General features: G+C 43.5%; 1 protein-coding gene and 1 pseudogene across 3 annotated transcripts in view; both read left to right on the top strand.

Moving 5' to 3' along the window:
• Positions 1 to 2,229: 2,229 nt before the first annotated feature.
• On the top strand, positions 2,230 to 2,648 carry LOC116476228 (E3 ubiquitin-protein ligase RNF181-like; annotated as a pseudogene).
• Positions 2,649 to 13,652: 11,004 nt separating this feature from the next.
• MSANTD2 (Myb/SANT DNA binding domain containing 2) overlaps positions 13,653 to 20,366 on the top strand; it is a 34,228-nt gene continuing 27,514 nt past the window's right edge. For 2 of the 3 annotated variants that reach the window (XM_032167794.2, XM_032167793.2), the window contains exon 1: positions 13,653 to 14,188. In XM_032167794.2, the coding sequence (XP_032023685.1) occupies positions 13,679 to 14,188 (510 nt within the window). In that variant the 5' untranslated portion in view covers positions 13,653 to 13,678. The remainder of the gene's footprint in view (positions 14,189 to 20,366) is intronic. The other variant, XM_032167795.2, reaches the window with a different exon arrangement.

The raw sequence follows: 20,366 nt of genomic DNA, 5'->3' as shown, positions 1-20,366 counted from the left end.
CAACAGAAAATTTCTCCCAGTTTACATCTTATTAGTAGAGTAAAAGAGAACACCTATTTTCCCAATCTCTTGTCAAGTAGGTACGGTAACATGCTCTATTTATTTATTTATTTATTGAGATGGAGTCTTGCTCTATTGCCCAGGCTGGTCTGCAGTGGTGGCATCAAGGCTACTACAACCTCTGACCCCTCGGGTTCAAGTGATTCTCGTGTCTCACCCTCCCAAGTAGCTGGGATTACAGGTGCATGCCACCATGCCTGTAGAGATGGGGTTTCACCATGCTGGCCAGGCTGGTTTCGAACTCCTGACCTCAAGTGATCCACCCACCTCTGCCTCCCAAAGTGCTGGGATTACAGGCATGAGTCACCGTGCCCGTCCATAACATGCTTTAGGTATGGAAATGGCTTTTGTTCTTCCAAATATAAAATAACATTCTTATCCTATCATTTAAAATTATTTGCAAACTGAAAGGTTAAAAACAGTATTTCATTATTTTAATTTGTATTTTTAAATTGCTAATGAAGTTAAACATTTTGTCAGAAAAAATATATTATCTTTAGTGTCACTTAAATGACATGAATTTGATGGATATGTAACAGATGATAACATTCCTTTTTTTTTTTTTTTTGAGATAGAGTTTTGCTCTTGTTTACCAGGCTGGGGTGTAATGGTGCTATCTCAGCTCACTGCGACCTCCACCTCCCGGGTTCAAGTGATTCTCCTGCCTCAGCCTCCCAAGTAGCTGGGATTACAGGTGTGTGCCGCCATGCCCAGCTAATTTTTTATATTTTTAGTAGAGACAGGGTTTCACCATGTTGGCCAGGCTGGTCTCGAACTCCTGACCTCAGGTGATCCGCCCACCTCGGCCTCCCAAAGTGCTGGGATTACAGGGGTGAGCCGCCAGGCTTGGCTGATAACATTCTTAAAATAGCATTTATTGAGCACTTACTCTAGCATGGCATTTTGCCAGGTATTACATAAACATGTATGGAATAATCAATCCCTAACTGCTAACAAGTCACAGTCCAAGAAAGTCAACGACTAGTTTATAAATGTTTATTGAGTGTCTACTATTGCCTGGAACTACTTTTTATAATAACTTTATTAAGGCATAATTAATATACAACAAAGTGTACATACTTAAAGTGTACAATTTGATAGCTTCTAACATAGGCATACAACTGTAAAACTATCACCACACTCAAGATATCCACCACCCTCAAAAGTTTCCTTGTGCATCTTTGTAATCCTGGCTGACTCTGGCCCCTCTGTCCTCTCACCATTTCCAGGCAATCACTTTTTGTTATCACATATTAATTTGCATTTTATAGAATTGTATAGACATTGAATCATGAAGTATATACACTTAGGGAGCAGGGTCTGACTTCTTTGACTTACCATAATTATTTTGAGAGTAATCTTTATTATATGTATCAGTAATTCATTTCCTCTTCTTTTTTAATCCAGCTTGTGTGTGTCAGAGGTTTATTTCTTTCAACTGCTAGGTAGTAAATATACCACAATTTGTTTATCTATTCTTTTGCTGCTGGACATTTGGGCTATTTCCAGTTTTTGGCTATTACAAATAAAGCTGCAATGAATATGCATGTATATCTTTGAATGACCATATGCTTTCATTTCCCTTGAGAAATGTCTAAAAATTGTAAGGTTGGGGCATAAGGCAGATGTATAACTTTTTTAAAAACTGCCAAACTGTGTTCCAAAGTGGTAGTGCATTTATCTGTCAGCAGGGTGTGAGAGTTCCAGTTGTTCCAAATCCTCATCAGTTAGTATGATTAGTCTTCTTAATATTAGACATTCTAATAGGTGTGTAATGGTATCTCATTTTGTTTTAATTTGCATTTTCCCAATGGTCAACAATATTCAATATCTTTTTGTGGGCTTATTTGCTATCTGTGTATCTTCTTTTGTAAAATGTATGTTAAAATAATTTCTTAAATTGGATTGTTTTTCTTATTATTGAGTTTTGAGATTCCTGTGCATATTTTGGGTACAAGTACTTTATCAGATATGTAATTTACAATTACTTTTTTTTTCCGAGTTCGTGGCTTATCTTTTTATTCTCTTAACATTATTTTTCAAGGAGAAAACATTCTTAACTTTAATGAAGTCCAATGTATCCATCCTTTTTCTTCTATGGATTGTACTTTTGGTGTCAGACCTAATATCTTTGCCAGTCTGAGAGATATGTCAGAGAGCTGAGCAGCTATGACAGCCTATTTCAATGAACAAGACTGCAAGCTATTGAACCCCAAGCAGGAGACCCTAACCCACATGCTGCTGGAGCTCACCAGATCACTTTTCAATAGGATGGATTTTGAAGACTTGGGGATGTTAGTAGATTGGAATCACCACCTCCCCAGGACAGTCATCAGGAGCTCTCAGGCTGAGAGACACACACAAGTGCCCCATGTGCTTGAGGAGGAGACTGTCATTGGGATGCCTTGCCATTAGCTTTTCCATTCTAACTGCATTTTGCCCTGGCTAAGCAAGACAAATCCCTGTCCCTTGTGCTGCCAGGAGCTGCCTGCTGATAACGACACTTGTGAGGAGCACAGAGGAGATAAGGCTCAAAACAGCAGCAGTAGCACTGTCTGGACAACCTCTACAGAGCCATGTACATATGAGGAGGCTAGGGCTAAGCGCTGGCTCTCTACAGGGTCCTCCTCTTACACCTTGAACCCTCATTAAGGGTTTCTTTACCCACAAATACAAGAAAATAGCTGCCTAATCCAAGACCACAAAGATTTTATCCCCTTTTTTTCTGAGAAATTTTAGAGTTTTAGGTTTTTACATTTAGGTCTAGGACGTATACCTATTTTAAGTCAATGTTTGTATATAGTGCAAAGCGTGGATCCGAATTCATTTTATGGATATCCAATTGTTCCTGCACCATTTGTTGAAGAGATTATTTTTTCTGCGCTGACTTGCCTTTGTACCATTGTCAAAAATCACTGATCATATATGTATGAGTCTATTTCTGGGACAAAACCGTTTTGAGGATTGTGTAGCACCGTGACTCATTAATCCTAACAATTGTGCCTCAATATTCTCTGCTATTTCATCCATTCTTCTAGTTATGGTGTTAGCTGAAAGAGGAACATGTACCACCTTTTGAACAGCAGCCTCTCCTAAAAGTTCAGGACAAATGTCCTTAGCAGCAGGCAGGATCAACTCTTCATCAATACTAAAGGGCTTCTTAGCTTTAATAACGTGGTTAGCCACTACGAACGATGCTCTCAGTACAGACACACTTAATGAAGTAGTGGCCTTCAATAATTACTTCTGTTCTCTGTGTTCATGTTTTTTCTTTAGAAAAACTCCAGAGGCTTGTCTTTTAATGCAGGGTGCTTGGTCTCCAAGTGGTGAAGCAGTTTTGAAGTTTTCATGGCTTCCTTGAATAATGGGTCATCACATAATATACAAAGTGGGCTTAGAGAATGTGAATCACCTGTTGCAATTAACCCATAATTTAAGTAGAACTTTTGGCATTTTCTTTTTTTTTTTTTTTTTTTTCGAGACAGAGTCTCAGTCTGTCACCCAAGCTGGAATGGAGTGCAGTGGCACAGTCTCAGCTCACTGCAACCTCTGCCTCCTGGGTTCAAGAGATTCTCCTGCCTCAGCCTCCCGAGTAGCTGAGATTACAGGCACGCACCACCATTCCTGGCTAATTTTTTTTTTTTTTTTTAGAAACATGGGTTTCACCATGTTGGCTAGGCTGGTCTCAAACTCCTGGCCTCAAGTGATCCACCCGCTTCAGCCTCCCAAAGTGCTAGGATTACAGGTGTGAGCCACCACGCCCAGTCTGGTATTTTCTTTTAAGTGCAGCTTTCTTTTTGTTGGCAGTCTTAGAGTCTTCTGCTGTCTCATCATTGGGTCTCTCTGACTTTTCAAAGAAGCTCTCCAGTGACGTTTGCTTTTTACTCATTTTAGCTAGGGTTAGCTTGTGGGCTTACCAAAACTGTGACTGAGACAAGTGTTCAGTGCAGGAAAGAGGCACAGACAGAAGTGGTAAATAAAATAATGGGCAGGCCATGCAGACTAAATTAAGTGTCAGATTCTGACTTAAAACTTGCCACCAGATACAGCTATGCAATTGAAATACATCCACTCACTTGCCTCTATAAAGTCTGCCACCAGATGCAGCTTAATTGTCACTTGCCACTCACTGATAGGGTTTTGATATGAGTCTGCAGGCAACTGCTTTATTATGGTCTCCATGCAGTCAACCCTCTCTGCTAATGTTAATCTGTATTTGGGGCCACTCCCCAGCAACAAAATACCTACCTCCTAGCAACACTGCCTCAGCTGCACCTCACATCATCAGGCATTAGATTCTCATAAACAGCGTGCAAGCTAGATCCCTTGCATGTGCAGTTCACATGCTCCTATGAGAATCTAATGCTGCTGCTGATCTGAGAGGAGGTGGAGCTCAGGTGGTAATGCAAGTGATGGAGAGTGATGGGGAGTAATGCAAGTGATGGGAGCTATAAATACAGATGAAGGTTTGCTGGCTAGCCTGCCGCTCACCTCCTGCTGTGCGGCCCAGTTCCTACCAGGCCATGGACAGTACTGGTCAGTGCCCCTGGAGGTTGGGGACCCCTGCTCTACCTAATGCTCCATATCTATGGGGTCTTCCAATTGGGCTGTTGAGAACTGAAATTATTCCTGGTTTGTATGTGCTCCAAGTATTTTTCTCGTCATACTTTCAGGTGATTCTTCCCCTGGCCTTGGGGTGCTTTGTCACATGCACGTACTGATACGTGCACAGCTGAAGAGCTGAGATCTTCTGCAGATCTCTGAGGTTCTCTCTGTGCATCTGTTTTCTCTCTGGTACTCTGCTCTACAAACTCCAGCTGCCTTGGCCACTCTGGAATTTCAACTTTGTCTCCTCAACTCAGGGACACCACAGAACCTCCGAGGATCCTCTTCCCTGTGCCATGCTCGGGAAACTCTTTCCAGCTAGTAATGTTGGGCAATTGTATTCACCTTGTTTGTTTCTCATCTCAGTGTTTACTGTCCTTGATTGTCTGATGTCCTATGTCTTGAAAACCAGCGTTTCATAAACTTTGTCTGAGTTTCCAATTATTGAAGATAGAAGGGTATGTCTTTTTCCTGTTATTCCATGTTGGTTGGTGGGGAAAGCCTGCCTGGCATTCTTCTAAGTGCTGGATCTATTGGAAGTGAACAAAACAGACAAAGTCCTCAGCTTCAAACAGCTTACATGCTAGAAAGAAAATGCAGACAATAAATACATGAAAAAAATTAATATGCATAAACAAATGTTTTCTGAAAATAAGTGCTGTTGACAAAATGGTAACAGGCCTCTCTGGGGAGGTGACATTTGAGGAGATGAATTACAAGAAGGGGATTGTCACTGGAAGAGCTAAGATAAGAGTGTTCTAAGATAAGGAGATATGACAACTCCAAACGCTCCAAAACAGAAATAAGTTTGGCTCGCTTGATAGGACAGATGAGGTCAGGGTGGCTGGAGCATATTTGAGGTGGTAGATAAAGTTTGCACAGTAGGTTAAGCTCAGAGTAAAAAGGGCCTTACAGATTGTTGTTCCAAATATCCATTGCTATGTACAAATACCCCAGAATTTAGTGGGTTAGAACATAAAACAATAATTCATTTTGCTCATAAATGGAGGGTGCCTGGGGTCAGCTAGGCAGCTCTTAGGATCTCTGATATGGTTGTTTTCAGGTGGTGGCTGGGGCTGGGGTCATCTCAACACTTGTTCATTCACAAGTCTGGAGCCTGGAGTAGGCAGAAAAACAACTGGAGGCTGGAATATTTCTGGCTCATTGGCTATCTTTCTTGTTCTCTTTGTAGTCTCTCCATGTACACTTAGGATAGCCTAACTTCTTACATGGTGGATGAAATGGTTCCGAGCAAGTATCTCAAGAGAAACTGCCAGAAGCTGCAGGGTATTTTCAAATCTAGCCTTGAAAGTCACAGTGTCACTTGTATCGCATTCGGTTTATCAAGGTAGTCACCAAGACTCACCCACATTCAAGGGGAGGAAATATAGACTCAATTAATTTCTTCCTGGGAGAATGTCAAACAATGTGCAGACGTTGTTTTAAAACCATCACAGGCACGGCAAAGAGTTTGGATTTTATCATTCCAAGGCAAAGCCATGGGTGGATTTTTTGTTTGTTTGTTTTTGAAACAGGGTCTTGCTCTGTCACCCAAGCTGGAGTGTAGTGGCTCGATCATGGCTCACTGCAGCTTCAACCTCCCAGGCTCAAGCAATCCTCCCACCTCAGTCTACCAAGTAGCTGCAAGTACAGATGTGCACCACCATGCCCAGCTAATTAAAAAAAAAAAAACTTTTTGTAGAGACAGGGTCTCACTAGGCTTGGATTTTTAAAAAGAGAATGACGTACAATGATACACAATTTTAGTAAACTGCTCCATCAGGATTACTAGATACAAAATAAGATAATCAATTAGTATTTTTATATACCAGCAAAAACAATTACAAATTAGCCAGATGTGTTGGTGCATGCCTGTAGACCCAGCTACTTGGGAGGTTGCAGCAGGAGGTGTGCTTGAGCCCCGGAGGTTGAGGCTGCAGTGAGCCATGTTCACACCACTGCACTCCAGCCTGGGTGATAGGGCAAGACCCTGTCTCAAAAGAAAAAAAATAGAAAATAAAATTTAAAAATGATACCACTTACAAAAACATTTTAAAAAATCAACTACCTAGGAATAAACTGAACAAAAATGTGTAAGACCTTTATGAAGTAAATAATGTAACTTTATTGAGAGACTAAAGACTAAATAAATGAGGGTTTATACCATTTCCAAGGACTCTAAGGGTGATTACTGTACAAATGTCAGTTCTCAAATTGGTCCATAGATTCAATGCAATACCATTCAAAATAACCGCAGTTTTTTTCTGTAGAACTTGACAAACGAATTCTAAAATGTATAGGAGAATATAAAAGATTAAGAATAGCAAGCTACTCTTGGAGGAGGAGGAGGAAAAGCAAGAGGGTGAGATGGAGGCACTTGCTGTATTCGACATAAGACTTACTACAAACTCACAGTAATTAAAGCAGTGTGATATTATCACAAGCAACACAAATAGAAAAATGGATAGACAAATAGGCGAACGTAATAGAAGAGCCCAGAAACACACCCATGCATATAGAGACACTTGTTTTTGTTTTGTTTGTTTGTTTGTTTTGAGACGGAGTTTTACTCTTGTTGCCCAGGCTGGAGCACAATGGTGCCATCTCGGCTCACCGCAACCTCTGCCTCCCGGGTGCAAGCAATTCTCCTGCCTCAGCCTCCTGAGTAGCTGGGGTTACAGGCATGCGCCACCACGCCCAGCTAATTTTTTGTATTTTTAGTAGAGATTGGGTTTCTCCATGTTGGTCAGGCTGGTCTCAAACTCCCGACCTCAGGTGATCCACTTGCCTCGGCCTCCCAAAGTGCTGGGATTACAGGCGTGAGCCACCGCACCTGGTCCAGACACTCGGTTTATGTCAAAGATGACATTACAAAAAGGGAAGGAAAGGATAATATTTCCAATAAATGGAGTTGGAATAATTTTGTATTCACATGGAAGGAAGAAAGGAAAGAAGGGAGGGAGGGAGGGAGGAAAGGAGGGAAGGAGGGAGAGAGGGAGAGAGCTATAGACATACTTGGACATATGACCTGGGAGATGTGTACAAGAATGTTCATAGCAGCATTATTCATAATATCTCAAATTTGAGACAACCCAAAATTTCAACAGTAGAATGGAGAAATAAAATGTGATATATCTGGCTGGACATAGTGGCTCATACCTATAATCCCAGCATTTTGGAAAGTGGAGGTGGGAGGATTGCTTAAGCCCAGGAGTTTGAGACCAGCCTAGGCAACATAGTAAGATCCTGCCCTACAAACATTTTAAAAATTAGCCAGGTGTGGTGGTGCACACCTGTAGTCCCAGCTACTTGGGAGGCTATGCTGGGAAGATCACTTGAGGCCAGGGAGGTTGAGGCTGCAGTGAGTCGTGATTGTGCCACTGCACTCCAACCTGGGTGACAGAATGAGACATTGTCTCAAAAGAAAAAAAAGTGACATATCCACAAAAGAGCATTTTATAGAAAAAAATGAATAATCTACAGCCTCATACACATATATAAGTTTTTTTTTTTTTTGAGAAGGAGTTTTGCTCTTGTCGCCCGGGCTGGAGTGCAATGGCACGATCTCTGCTCACTGCAACCTCCACCCTCAGGTTCAAGCAATTCTCCTGCCTCAGCCTCTTGAGTAGCTGGGGTTACAGATGCCCGCCACTACACCTGGCTAATTTTTGTATTTTCAGTAGGGACGGGGTTTCAACATGTTGGCCAGGCTGGTCTCGAACTCCTGACCTCAGGTAATCTGCCTGTCTCCACCTTCCAAAGTGCTGGGATTACAGGCGTGAGCCACCGTGCCTGGCCTGAAACTTAATTTTTAAAAACAATATTCAATTAATCAGACACAATACATAGTACATAATTTCATTTATAAAAAGTTCAAAACCAGGGAAAACTTTAGTATTTAGCAATGCATAGTAAAATAATAAAACTATAAAGAAAGACAAGTCAGGAGTATGGTTATCTTTATAAGGGAGATGAGGGTAATATTGGGAAGGGGTGAGTGGGGCAAGACCTCTAGAGCTTTGGAAATATTCTATTTCTTGATCTGGATGGTACTTATGTGGTATTTGCTTTATAATAATTCATATAATTGTACATATATGTTTTATCTATTCCTCTATATGCATATTTCACAAAAAAAAAAAGTTTTTAGAAAGCAGGTTCACTTCAGCTACTGTGTAGGCAGGCAAGTATATAGGCAGGAAATCCAGTTGGTGAGTAAAGACAGGGTGGAGGCTTGGAGTAGGGTTGAGAAGTGGCCAGATTTAGGAAATATTTCAGAGGTAGAAGGAATAGGACTTGATGTGGAATGTGAAGGAAATAACAAAACAAATACACTGACTCATAAAACATAGTGCTAGAGCACGCAACAGAATTAACGAAGATTTTGAAACAGAAAACATCAATGTGAGGTGCCAGGTTGTATGAGTAGGTAGTAGATGGAGGACTTCTGTCCAACCATCTCAGGGAAGACATAGAAAAGCTGGAAAAACCAACACTTGACACAGATTGTGGAGGAAATGAATGAAGGACGAAACAATTAAAGGGAGTAGTTGACAGTCTGCAGGTAGAAGATGAGTATGTATTGTTTTATTCTCTTTTGCACATTATATTATTTTCAAGACATTTCATACATTACTTCTCAAGTAGATTTTTATTTACTTATATCATTTAGATCCACAATTAAAGGCGTGCCACACTACTTCAAAAACAGTAGGCATTCCATAAATTGTCTGGACTATGAAGTCTTGAACAGGAACCTCACACATCCCCCAAAACCCAGGACCAGCCACGGTAAGCCAATATGACAGACACATGATCTTGGCTGCCTATTCAGCAGTGCCTATATAGTATGCAATAAATACTAATAGCTTTTACAGTATTAGCTTAGTTTTAACTTTAGGATGTTGCTGGAAATTTCATTTTTGTTATAACTTTTTATCATTACATAGACTGATGGGTTTGGGAACAAGGTGGGGAAGGGGTAATACAGAAATAATGATTAGAAACAGAAGTTTGTGGGAAGGGAGACTTCCCAATCAAGCCATGTTATTTAGGAAGTCGTCCTGTATGATTCAGGGTTGATTTGAGAATCATCCAAAATTAGGCAATAGTGATGGCGGCAATGCCGTCTGGAGTGGCTGCTGCAAAAACGCCAGCTGCAGCCGGGCTGTGTGCTCCAGAGAGCCAGCAGGAGCAGGGAACAGACAGGAGCCGTGCCCCCTTCCAAGATGGCAGGGCAGGAGCCCCGCCCCCCCCAGGCACAGCTGCAGCCACCCAGCCACAGCTGCAGACCTGGGCATCCTTGTACTCTCAGAGACGTGGGAAGCTCCTGCCCCTGCAGGCTCAGAAGTGCCTGATCCCACTGCCTGGCCTCTCCCCACTCCCCGTGCCCACTCTGATTTTGGAGCAAGATTGAGGCCGAGCCTAGGTGCTGTTGCGACCTGGCCAGGTGTGCTTGTGCTCAGGGCAGCGCTGACATGCCAGTCCCCTATTCCCTCAGCTCCCTCTGGACTTTGGACACCAACGAGCATGGGAGGGAGGCTGAGGGCAGCTCAGTGTAGGCCTGCAGACACCCCTCAACACAAACAGCCTGGGTGCCATAGGTGCTGTGGATGGCAGGTTGACAGTGGCAGGAGGTAGTCTCCTGGGCAGAAGGGGGTAGGTCTCAATGAAGCCCCCACCTTCAAGCCAGGGGCGACCTGAAGCCTGAGGGCTGGGCTGCCAGTTCTGTGGACCAGAGTGAGAAGTTACCACTCTTTTTCTGGGCCTGCCTATGGCCACCAATGGGACCAATCAGCATGCACTTTCTCCCCTCTGAAGCCCATAAAAACCAAGGACTCAGCCAGATTCAGGCAGACAACAGGATGACCTGCCTGCAGATAAGAGCTACCCACTCCAGTTCTCCTCTCCACTGAGAGCTGCACTCATTGGGACAACCTGCCTGCAGAAAGGAGTCATCCACTTTAGGTCTCCTGAGAGCTGTACTGTCACTCAATAAAGCACCTCTTTGCCTTGCTCACTCTCCAGTTGTCTGCATACCTCATTCTTCCTGGATGAGGGACAAGAATTTGGGATCTGCTGAATGGTGGAACTGAAAGAGCTGTAACATAATTAGGGCTGAAACACACATCTAATTTGCCATGTTGTGGGTGATGAGGAGAGAAGAGCTGTGGTCCTTTGGGAAGTCCAGACCTAGGAGCTCCCTGAACCAGGGCTGTGACACCGTCTTTGGGACTCTGCAGTTCCTGGTGTCGCCAAGCTTCTGGGAGCCACCACATTCCCTGGTACCAGCAGTGGAAGCTGCTCACGGTATGCCTGGTCCAGCCGCAGCCTCACAGGGAGCCAGTGCCCATGCTGGCTCCTGGAGCTGCCCAACCTGCCATAGCTGATGTGCCTGGCTGTGTGCAGTGGCCAGACCCCACACTCGCTCGCTCATGCACCCCTTGCTGCTCTGCGCCTGGCTTACCCTTGGCAGGTGTGGGATCCGGGCTGGTAGCATGAGCTGAGTGCAGCCTGCCAGGCTGAGAGGGCAGAAGGAACCTAGTGGGCCCAAGCAAAACTTGGGCAAAGGCACCACCAGCCATAGAGATTTCTGGCTGGCAAAGCCACATCCCAAGGATCCCATGATAATAGGAGGAGGGGTTTTTGTTGTTGTTGTTTTTCAGACTTGTGGGACAATGAGAGAAGGTTAAAGTGGTAATTTAAAAACTCTTTGCAGGGCTGGGTGCAGTGGCTCATGCCTGTAATCCCAGAACTTTGGGAGGCAAAGGTGGGGGATCACTTGAGCCCAGGAGTTTGAGACCAGCGAGGGCAACATGGTGAAACCCCATTTCTACAAAAAATACATAAATTAGCCGGGTGTGGTGGCACATACCTGTGGTACCAGCTACTTGGAAGGCTGAGGTGGGAGGATCGCTTGAACTTGGGAGCAGAGGTTGCAGTGAGCTGAGATTACACCACTGCACTCCAGCCTCAGTGACAGAGCGAGACCCTGTCACACACACACACACACACACACACACACACACACACACACCCACCCCTCTTTGGTATCTCTGATTTAGTATATGATTTAGGCACAACTCTCCCTTTCATACACACCAAATACCTTATGACATTAAAACATTTATCACCGGGCTGAATAAGAGTTAATTTTGTTTTGATAGATGTTTCAGATTCTTTTACAGTCGTCACACAATGTTTACTGTGAACCAGCCACCGTTCTAAGGACTTTACCTGTATTAATTCTCTCAGCAATGCTGAGATGTCATCCTCATTTTTACAGATGCAGAAAACAAGGCACTGAGAGCTTGGTTAAGTAACTTTGCTGAGGTCGCAGAACTGGAATTTGAAGCCCGGCAGTCTGACTTTAGAGTCCATATTCTTAACTGAGGTGCTAGACTGCATCTTTCTTTGGAAAAAAGGGAAGAGGATATCATAAATTCAGGAACTTCCTTAGGCTTCTTCTGTTAGCTTATAAACCTATGGTAGTATTTTCATATGACATACGAGAACCATCATCTCCTTCTCTACTTTATCCCTATTGCTTAATCCTTTAGCTTTTCAGTAACACCCAAAGACAACCAGTCATTCTCTCCAGTGAGTCTCAGAGTTAAAAATTTAGCTGTCCTCAATAAGAATGATACTTTGGACTTTGGGGACTCGGGGGCTCGGGGGTAAGGGGAAGGCTAATGAGGGACAAAAGACTACACATTGGGTACACTGTACATTGCTTGGACGCACCAAAATCTCAGAAATCACCACTAAAAACCTTATTCATGTAACCAAACGCCACCTGTTACCCCCAAAAATCGATTGAAATAAAACAATAATTTAAAAAAGCACATACCCCCCCAAAACATAGCTGACCTCAGCTTAAAAAAAACCAACATACATTTGTTATTTTAAAAAATATTGCATAGTTTATTTGCATTCATTGGTCAGCATCCTCAGTCATGTCTGCTTTGAAAGAAAAATCCGCTGAGGTTTTAAGTTAATGATCCAAGATATCCAATTAAGATTTTCAGCTTTGAAAAACATGGAAAGACGGTCCAGCTGTGTACTGGATGTGGTGTGCTACTGTTAAGTTCCAGCACTTTAAGGAAAGTTTCAGGAGTGACTAATACACTAATTCATTACCAGAGGTCACAGAGCTGTCATAATTGACAGCGTTGAGTATGAAAAACCGGAAAACGATGCAACTTCCAAAGCACGGAGGATGGAGAATGGTATTGGAAAGTAACTTTTTTGCTGGCCTCAGGAGTTTTTATATGCTCAAGCTATAGACAACTGTACCAACGCAATAAAGACTAATGTAATCTAACTATTCTACAAACGGTCACACCTACCCAGACTAACTGGAAAACAATGGTTTATAACTGGAATTAAATAGTTGCTGTTCTTTAATTAATGAGATCGGTGTTCTTGAATAGCTACAGCGTACGAACTCTACCCTGGTCCATATCTGCTTTTTAAAGCCTTCCCCAGAACTGCTCTCACTTCAGCCTTGGTGCCTTCCCGGATATACCCTCCAGAGGCTTCCCTGCTCCCCATCCTGGACGTCAGCCTCTGCACCTAGAGGCCGGCTTAGAGGGAAGACGGGCAGAGGCGGGGGAGACAGGAGAGAGAGAAACGGTCAATTCCTCCTTAACTCCGGGCCCCCTCGCGGGCCTCACCCCTCCTCCCGGGGGCTGAGATTGGAGAGGAAGTGGGAAGGCTCCAATCTGTTCCTCACTCCAGCGCCCTCATGCCCCCACCCTTCTCTTCAGCTCGGGGCTTCGGCGCGCCTCGTCCCCGCCCTTCGCCCCGGGAGAGGAGCGGGCGGCGTGGGAGGGCTCGCGGAGAAAGGCCCAGGGGAGTGGAAGACCTCCGCCCGGCAGCCACATCCGCGGCAGCAGGGACCCGGAGCCATCCGCCCGCGGGCGAGCCAGGCCCGAGGGCAGCCCCGGAGACCGCGGTGGCCGGATGCGCAGGCGCGTCACTTCCGGGCGGTGCAGCGGCGGCCGCTTGGAAGATGGCTGCGCCCTGTGGCTCGGAGCTGCCCGCCAACTCGCCGCTAAAAATCCCGAAGATGGAGGTGCTCTCCCCGGCTTCTCCTGGTGGCCTGAGCGACGGAAATCCATCGCTGTCCGACCCTTCCACGCCTCGGGGTGCCTCCCCACTCGGGCCGGGCAGTGCAGCGGGCTCGGGGGCAGCGGCGTCCGGGGGTCTCGGGCTGGGGCTGGGGGGCCGCAGCGCCGCCTCGTCCTCGGTCTCCTTCTCCCCTGGTGGCGGCGGTGGCGGGGCTGCGGCAGCCGCCGCCGCCGCCTGCCGGGGCATGTCGTGGACGCCGGCCGAGACGAACGCGCTCATCGCAGTGTGGGGCAACGAGCGGCTGGTGGAGGCGCGGTACCAGCAGCTGGAGGGAGCCGGCACGGTGTTCGGCAGCAAGGCCCCCGGGCCAGCCATGTACGAGCGCGTGTCCCGGGCCCTGGCCGAGCTGGGCTACGAGCGGACCCCGTCCCAGTGCCGGGAGCGCATCAAGGTAACCGGCCGCCCGGCCTGGGGCAGCGAACCAGAGGCAGAGAGAAGGCGGGGAAGCGGGCCTCGGGGGCGGGGGCCGGTCTGAGGGCAGGGCTCCCCTCCGGGGCCCGGTGGGCGATTCGCATCTCCTCCGCCTTTTTCTTCTCTCCCTGGGAAGGGGGCTTTTTCCCAGATGGCCGCCAGCCCGTAGGTTTCCTGAGTTTGAAGTTGGGCGTGCCTGCCGCCGCCCCTCTTTCTTGCCAATTGAGGATGTTCCTGCGCTCTGAAGTTGGTAGTTTCTCATTGTGCGCCGTGCGGCAGTCCCAGTGCCGCTGGCGCCTCTTGCCCCCACCGCCGGGGCCCCTCGCTTTGTTCCAGGCGGAGGGGCTCCCAGGCAGAGGCTTACCGGCCGGGGCAGGATTGAGGAAGGGCAGAAGGGGGGGCATTGAGCCCCTAGTTTAGGAATAGTTAATAAGTGGCCGTAGCGGAGCCATAGAAAAAGCGCCTTGGGACGACTGGCCTTTGTGTCAGTCGCTTTGCTTCTATCTTGAGCTACGAAGGACGAGTAAGACTAGAGATGCTTTGGAGAATTGGAAAGGCTTGATTGTAGCCAGATTGTGTATTGTTACCGCGGAGTTAGTGGACACCATGAAAGTTAGTTTGGCCAAGAGTTGGTCTGGAATTTGGATTGTCGATGCCTCCAGAGTTAGATTGGCTTGAAGCCCTGCGGTTTCTTAGGAAGCTCCTTCAGGAAAGCCAGTTTTTACCTGCTTCAGTTACTGTGCCGGATGTGGTGACAAGTAGAACTCTCAGTGTGCATCTGGCCATCCTTGTGTACCTGCATGTTTAAATGCAGAGGCTTAATTTGGGCTAGAAATCTTAGCCAGGTTAAGATTCTGCTACTAGAACTGACTTTAGGCGTTCATATTTGTATTATTGGCAGATAAGGAGTTGTATTTTAGTTAAGCTCATTTCCTCATCGTAATGGCTGCTAAAAAGATTGTGATAGGATTCTCCCAGTTTTTACTGAATTACTTATCCTATTATCTGTGCACTTCTTTTCTGATACAGCTGGCACTTTTTCTGGGAACTTCTTGAGGGAGGATAAAGACCACCAAGAACAATCATAAAATAAGAATGATCACACCAAAGAGCAATAATAAAGTCTAATAGGCGCAATCATGAGTTAGAGTAAGCTAAAGGAGGGAAATTGCACCAAAGTTCTCCAGGTCTTGGCTCCAGTAGTATTTCTTTGGGGATGTTGTTGCTTAGAAACTTGGTCCAGAAACTAAGATATTTAAAACCTACTGTTGTTCAAGGAATTTGCCACCCATTAATTACTGCATTACAAATTTAAATTAGTGTATTTGATAACATTTATCTTTGGGACTTCTTAAGCTTTCTCTTTTTTTAACGAGGACATTAAAGTAGTAGCTAACAGGACAAAGCTACTCTTCTCTGAATCTCATTTGTTCTATTCAAAGTCATTAAGGTTAAATTTTAATTTTTATTTATTTATATTTACAGACAGGATCTCCCTCTCTTGCCCAACCTGAAGAACTCCTGGGCTCAAACAATCCTCCCCAGTAGCTAGGACTACAGGCATGCCCCACCACACCTGGCTCATTAAAAATATTTTTTTCTTCTACGTTGCTCAGGCTGGTTTTAGCTCCCTGGTCTCAAGCTGTCCTGCCTCAGTCTCCCAAAGCACTAGGATTATAGGCATGAGCCACCGTGCCCAGCCAAGGTTAAATTTTTGGGAGAGTTTTTGTACTGTCTTGGCTAGCGTCTATCCATGACCTCTTCTTGAGTTTAGAAGTGCACTTTAGGCATTTTAAACTGTTTTAGCTTGATTGATTTCTGTCTGTAAAAACTTCCCAATCACACAGAAAAAGTGTGTTGTCAAAACCTCACTGAATGTAAATCTTTGCATAAAATTGTTTCTCAACCAGGTAGTATCTAATTGGGTTGTTTCATTGTCCAGTTATGAGAAGGAGAAAGAAAAGGAAAAAAAGAAGAAGCAAGAAAAGGAGATTTATTTGAATAATTTTTAAAAGAGGATCGGTTTACCTGTGTCCAGACAGGTAAAACCAAGTTGACCTCAAGCTCTTAGGATATTTTGAGAATGTGCTGATGAGTATGGGTTCTCTGATCCATAGTAGCTGTTAACAAGGAGGGCAGATAACTGTTTTGTGTTATAAAGTGCTCTACTCTTTATGTGATTTCAATCAAAGAACCCAGACTTTTTCATTAGTAATGTTGAGTTTTCCTGCCAGAATTATAAGCTCTCTAAGGACAGGTTCTGGTCTCTCTTATTCACTGCTGTATTAGCATATAGTAGACACTACATTTTTTAAATTTGTTTTATGTTTATTTTTAATGGAGGCAGGGTTTTGCTGTGTTGCCTAAGCTGGAGTGCAGTAGCATGATCATAGCTCACTGCAGCCTTGAACTCCTGGACCTAAGTGATGCTCCCACCTCAGCTTCCTGAGTAGCTAGGACTACAGGCATTTACTACCACGCCCAGCTAATTTTTAAATTTTGTATTTTTATTTTTTTAGAAAAAGGGTCTCACTGTGTTGGCTAGACTGGTCTCAAACTCCTAGAATCAAGTGATCCACCTGCCTTGGCCTCCCAAAGTTCTGGCATTATAGGCGAGAGCCACCACATCCGACCTTATTTAATTAATTCACCAAATAAAGTCTAGAAAGAGAATTTTGGAAAATATAAAAATCTGCAGCATTATTCAGTAATACTGCTGTTTAACGAAAAAACAGACTTTGGAACCCAGTCTGAAGAATGCTGCATTTAAGGAGATTTAGTGTGAACGTAATCTTCAGCACAGAAGCAAATGTGGTCACTGAAATCACATTCCTACACAATTATGAAGTGGATGTTCAAGTAACTCAGATTATGCTTATGAAAATAAAACTGCTATCTTAAAATCTCAGAGAATCTCAAACCTCTGAAAACAAGTCATTAGATCCCAGTTTCAGAAATGCAGATTTAAAACAAGTAGTTCAAAAATCTCTTTCACTTTGTGTTGATGAGAACTACAAAAAGAAACTTAGTAATACTTTTTACATTAGATTTTACAAAATAGAAGCAAAGTAGTAAGATGTGGAAAAGGAAAAGGAGGAACTTCTTATGCAGACTAAAGTACATGCGAACTCAATGTCAGAGGCTCACAGAGAAGGGGAGTATGTGTGAATCAATTACATTTCTGGTCTAATATATTTGAAATTCCTGTCAAAAATTCACTTATGAGCTGGGTACAGTAGCGCTTCCCTGTTGTCCCAGCTACTTTAGAGGGTGAGGTGGGAGGATCGCTTGAGCTCATGAATTTGAGGCTGCGGTGTGCCATGATCATAGCACCTGTAAATAGCCACTGTACTCCAGCTTGGGCAACATAGTGAGACCTGGTCTCTTAAAAAAAAAAAGGAATTCAACTATGAAAACCCAGTAAATAATTTCTTCTAACTTTAAAAGGAAGAGCTATACAGCAACTTTAATTTTTCCATGCAAACCTTCCTTTAGTCAGATAATTTCTGATTAGCAGCCTTCCTCACATTGTATAAAGGATCAGAAAGCTGAGCCTTATTGCACCCTTTTCTGACCACCTTCCTGAATCACCTTAAAGCATGTCACTTACCTTCTCTGGACTGTGCCTTGGTCCTCTTATCTATACAGTAAAAGTACTAAAATTATGAATATTGAAATTGAATTAATAATTTAACTCTTAGATTTTGAGACTAACATCCTACTTTTTAATACTGTCTAAATGAACATGTTTCTAAGCATACAAGATTTTAATTTACAGTCAGATATGAACATTTGTTTATTGCTGCAAAGTTTGATTTTGATGTCTGTCATCTTATTGGTATTTGTTCTGTCGTTTGGGTAAAACGGATGTGTTTGACACTGCCTTACTACATAGATTGTTTATCTTGAAGTTTTGTTGCATTTTTGTTTGTTTGCCAGAAGAAAATTTGTCTGCTAACAATTCCAGCCCAGTTTTGGAGTCAGATACACAAATCTAGGTAGTTTTTTATCTAGTGATTGCATGATTTTTCTCTTTTACTATAGGCCTTTTCATATCTCCAGTCACCAAATACTTAAGTGCTTACTATGTGGAGGGCTGTCTGCTAGGTGTTAGGATGAATAAAAGAACTGTAGTTTTAAAAATAAAAATAAAGAAGTGTAATATACAACTCCTGTAGTCCAAGAGCATAAAATCCAGTTGAAGCTTGTGTACATACATCAATGAGTTAAAAAGCTGGACAAGACAACACAAAGGATGGAATGCAAGGCGGTACTTCATTTAGTGTTATTTGCCTAAAGCAGACTATAAGTGTGATGACTTCAAAGGAATGAACAGTCTCATCGCTGGCCATACTGTAGTAGTTGAAAGACCTATCTAGACTGGGAATTCATGAAAGCATTCACTCTGAGCCAGATGCTGCATTCACACTTCAGTCAGTTAATCTGATGCACTGCAGAACTCATTCTCAAGTCCCATATTTTTGGGTGTTCTCCAAAAATTTGCCTCTTGAGAGTTGGCTTTATGTCTTTGAAACAGATGTGTACTTCTAGCTGTGCCTCAAGATGAAATGCAAGGTGATTGAATGTGACCTAAAAGACTTGCCTTTTCTAAATCAGTGCTGCTCGCTCATCAGACAAATTTAAAAATGGTAAAAGAGGCCGGGCATGGTGGTTCATGCCTGTAATCGCAATACTTTGGGAGGCTGAGGCGGGCATATCACATGAGCTCAGGAGTTGGACACCAGCGTGGACAACATGGTGAAACCTGTCTCTACCAAAAATACAAAAAATTAGCCGGGCGTGGTGGCACATACTTGTAGTTACAGCTCCTCAGGAGGCTGAAGTGGGAGGATCGCTTGAGGTTGGGAGGTGGAGTTTGCAGTGAGCCGAGATTGAGCCACTGAACTTCAGCCTGGGTGGCAGAGTGAGACCCTGTCTCAAAATAAATAAATAATAAATAAAAGGTAAAAGAGTCTTCTGCCCAGAAAACAAAATGATGAATTTTCTGGGGACATTGCTTAGATTTATTCATCAGTAATTGTCATCATCTTTGGAACAAATTTTGTACTCTAACAGGAAAATCACCATATAGTATATTTGGTCTTTCATTTTAGCTCTGAAGCCTTGCAATTATTTTTAAGAACGAACAGGGCAAAGATAACTAACTTGGAGCAAAAAGCTCCCATTGTCCCGGATAAGCATTTTAATAGACTCTGCCCATCTCTGAGGACTTCTCTTTGGTGTTTGCAGACAAGACATTTCTTCTACCTTCTCATTGAAAGATTTCTAAGAAATATGATAAGCTACTCAAATAGTTCATAAGAAAGGTTTAGATTTATTTCTTGTTATTTTTTATATATTTAGTCTCTGTTGTTACCATCCCAATGTTACCTGAAATCTTGTGCCTTCCAGTTTGCTTATCTGCTTGTGAATTTGACAGATGCTTGATGTGTATCCTCAAAGAATAGACCATCTTTGACTACCAATCATACACTTATATTGAAGATTTCAGTTTTAGAAGGAAAGGAGCTAAGAAGCACATGTTAAAACTGAATGAGTAGAATTCTGGGTTTATTTTCTGGCATTTTTGGAAATATAGTGAAGGATGGAGTTAAATATTCTGGTTACTTCATTAAGAGGGTATGTTAAAGGAAAAAATAATTTAGAAAGCATGTAGTACAAATAGTACTGTTCCATAAAATTTTGTGATGATGGAAATATTCTCTATCTACCTCAGTTCAGTATGATAGCCACTGGTCACATGTGGCTCTTCAGCCCTTAAAATGTGTGGCATTGTGCTTGAGAAACAGAATTTTAAATTATATTTAGTTAATTCAGTTTTAAGTTATAAATAGGCATATGTGACTAGTGGCTACCATATTGAACAGTTTCAGGTAAAAAGTTGTTATTCACAGTATTAAATTCATCTTTGTAAAAGGATTCTCATGGCCACCCACTCAAACCTCTAGGGGGAGCTCAAAGTTCCTTCTTGACCTTTCTGTCACTTTACCCCATGTAGGAGGAACCTTGATAAAAGTCAGAAAAAATGGCCTGCCATTCCAGGAGGTGGTGCCAGGAATAAAAGTCTTATAACTCACTGGGTTATAAGTCTTCAACTCACTGGGGCAAACAGTACATATTCTAGGTTCCCTAGGACA

This window comes from Hylobates moloch, unplaced genomic scaffold, assembly GCF_009828535.3.
Source record: "Hylobates moloch isolate HMO894 unplaced genomic scaffold, HMol_V3 SCAFFOLD_11, whole genome shotgun sequence".
NCBI lineage: Eukaryota > Metazoa > Chordata > Mammalia > Primates > Hylobatidae > Hylobates > Hylobates moloch.
The sequence above is the reverse complement of the archived record's forward strand: the minus strand, read 5'-3'. Positions and strand labels throughout refer to the sequence as shown.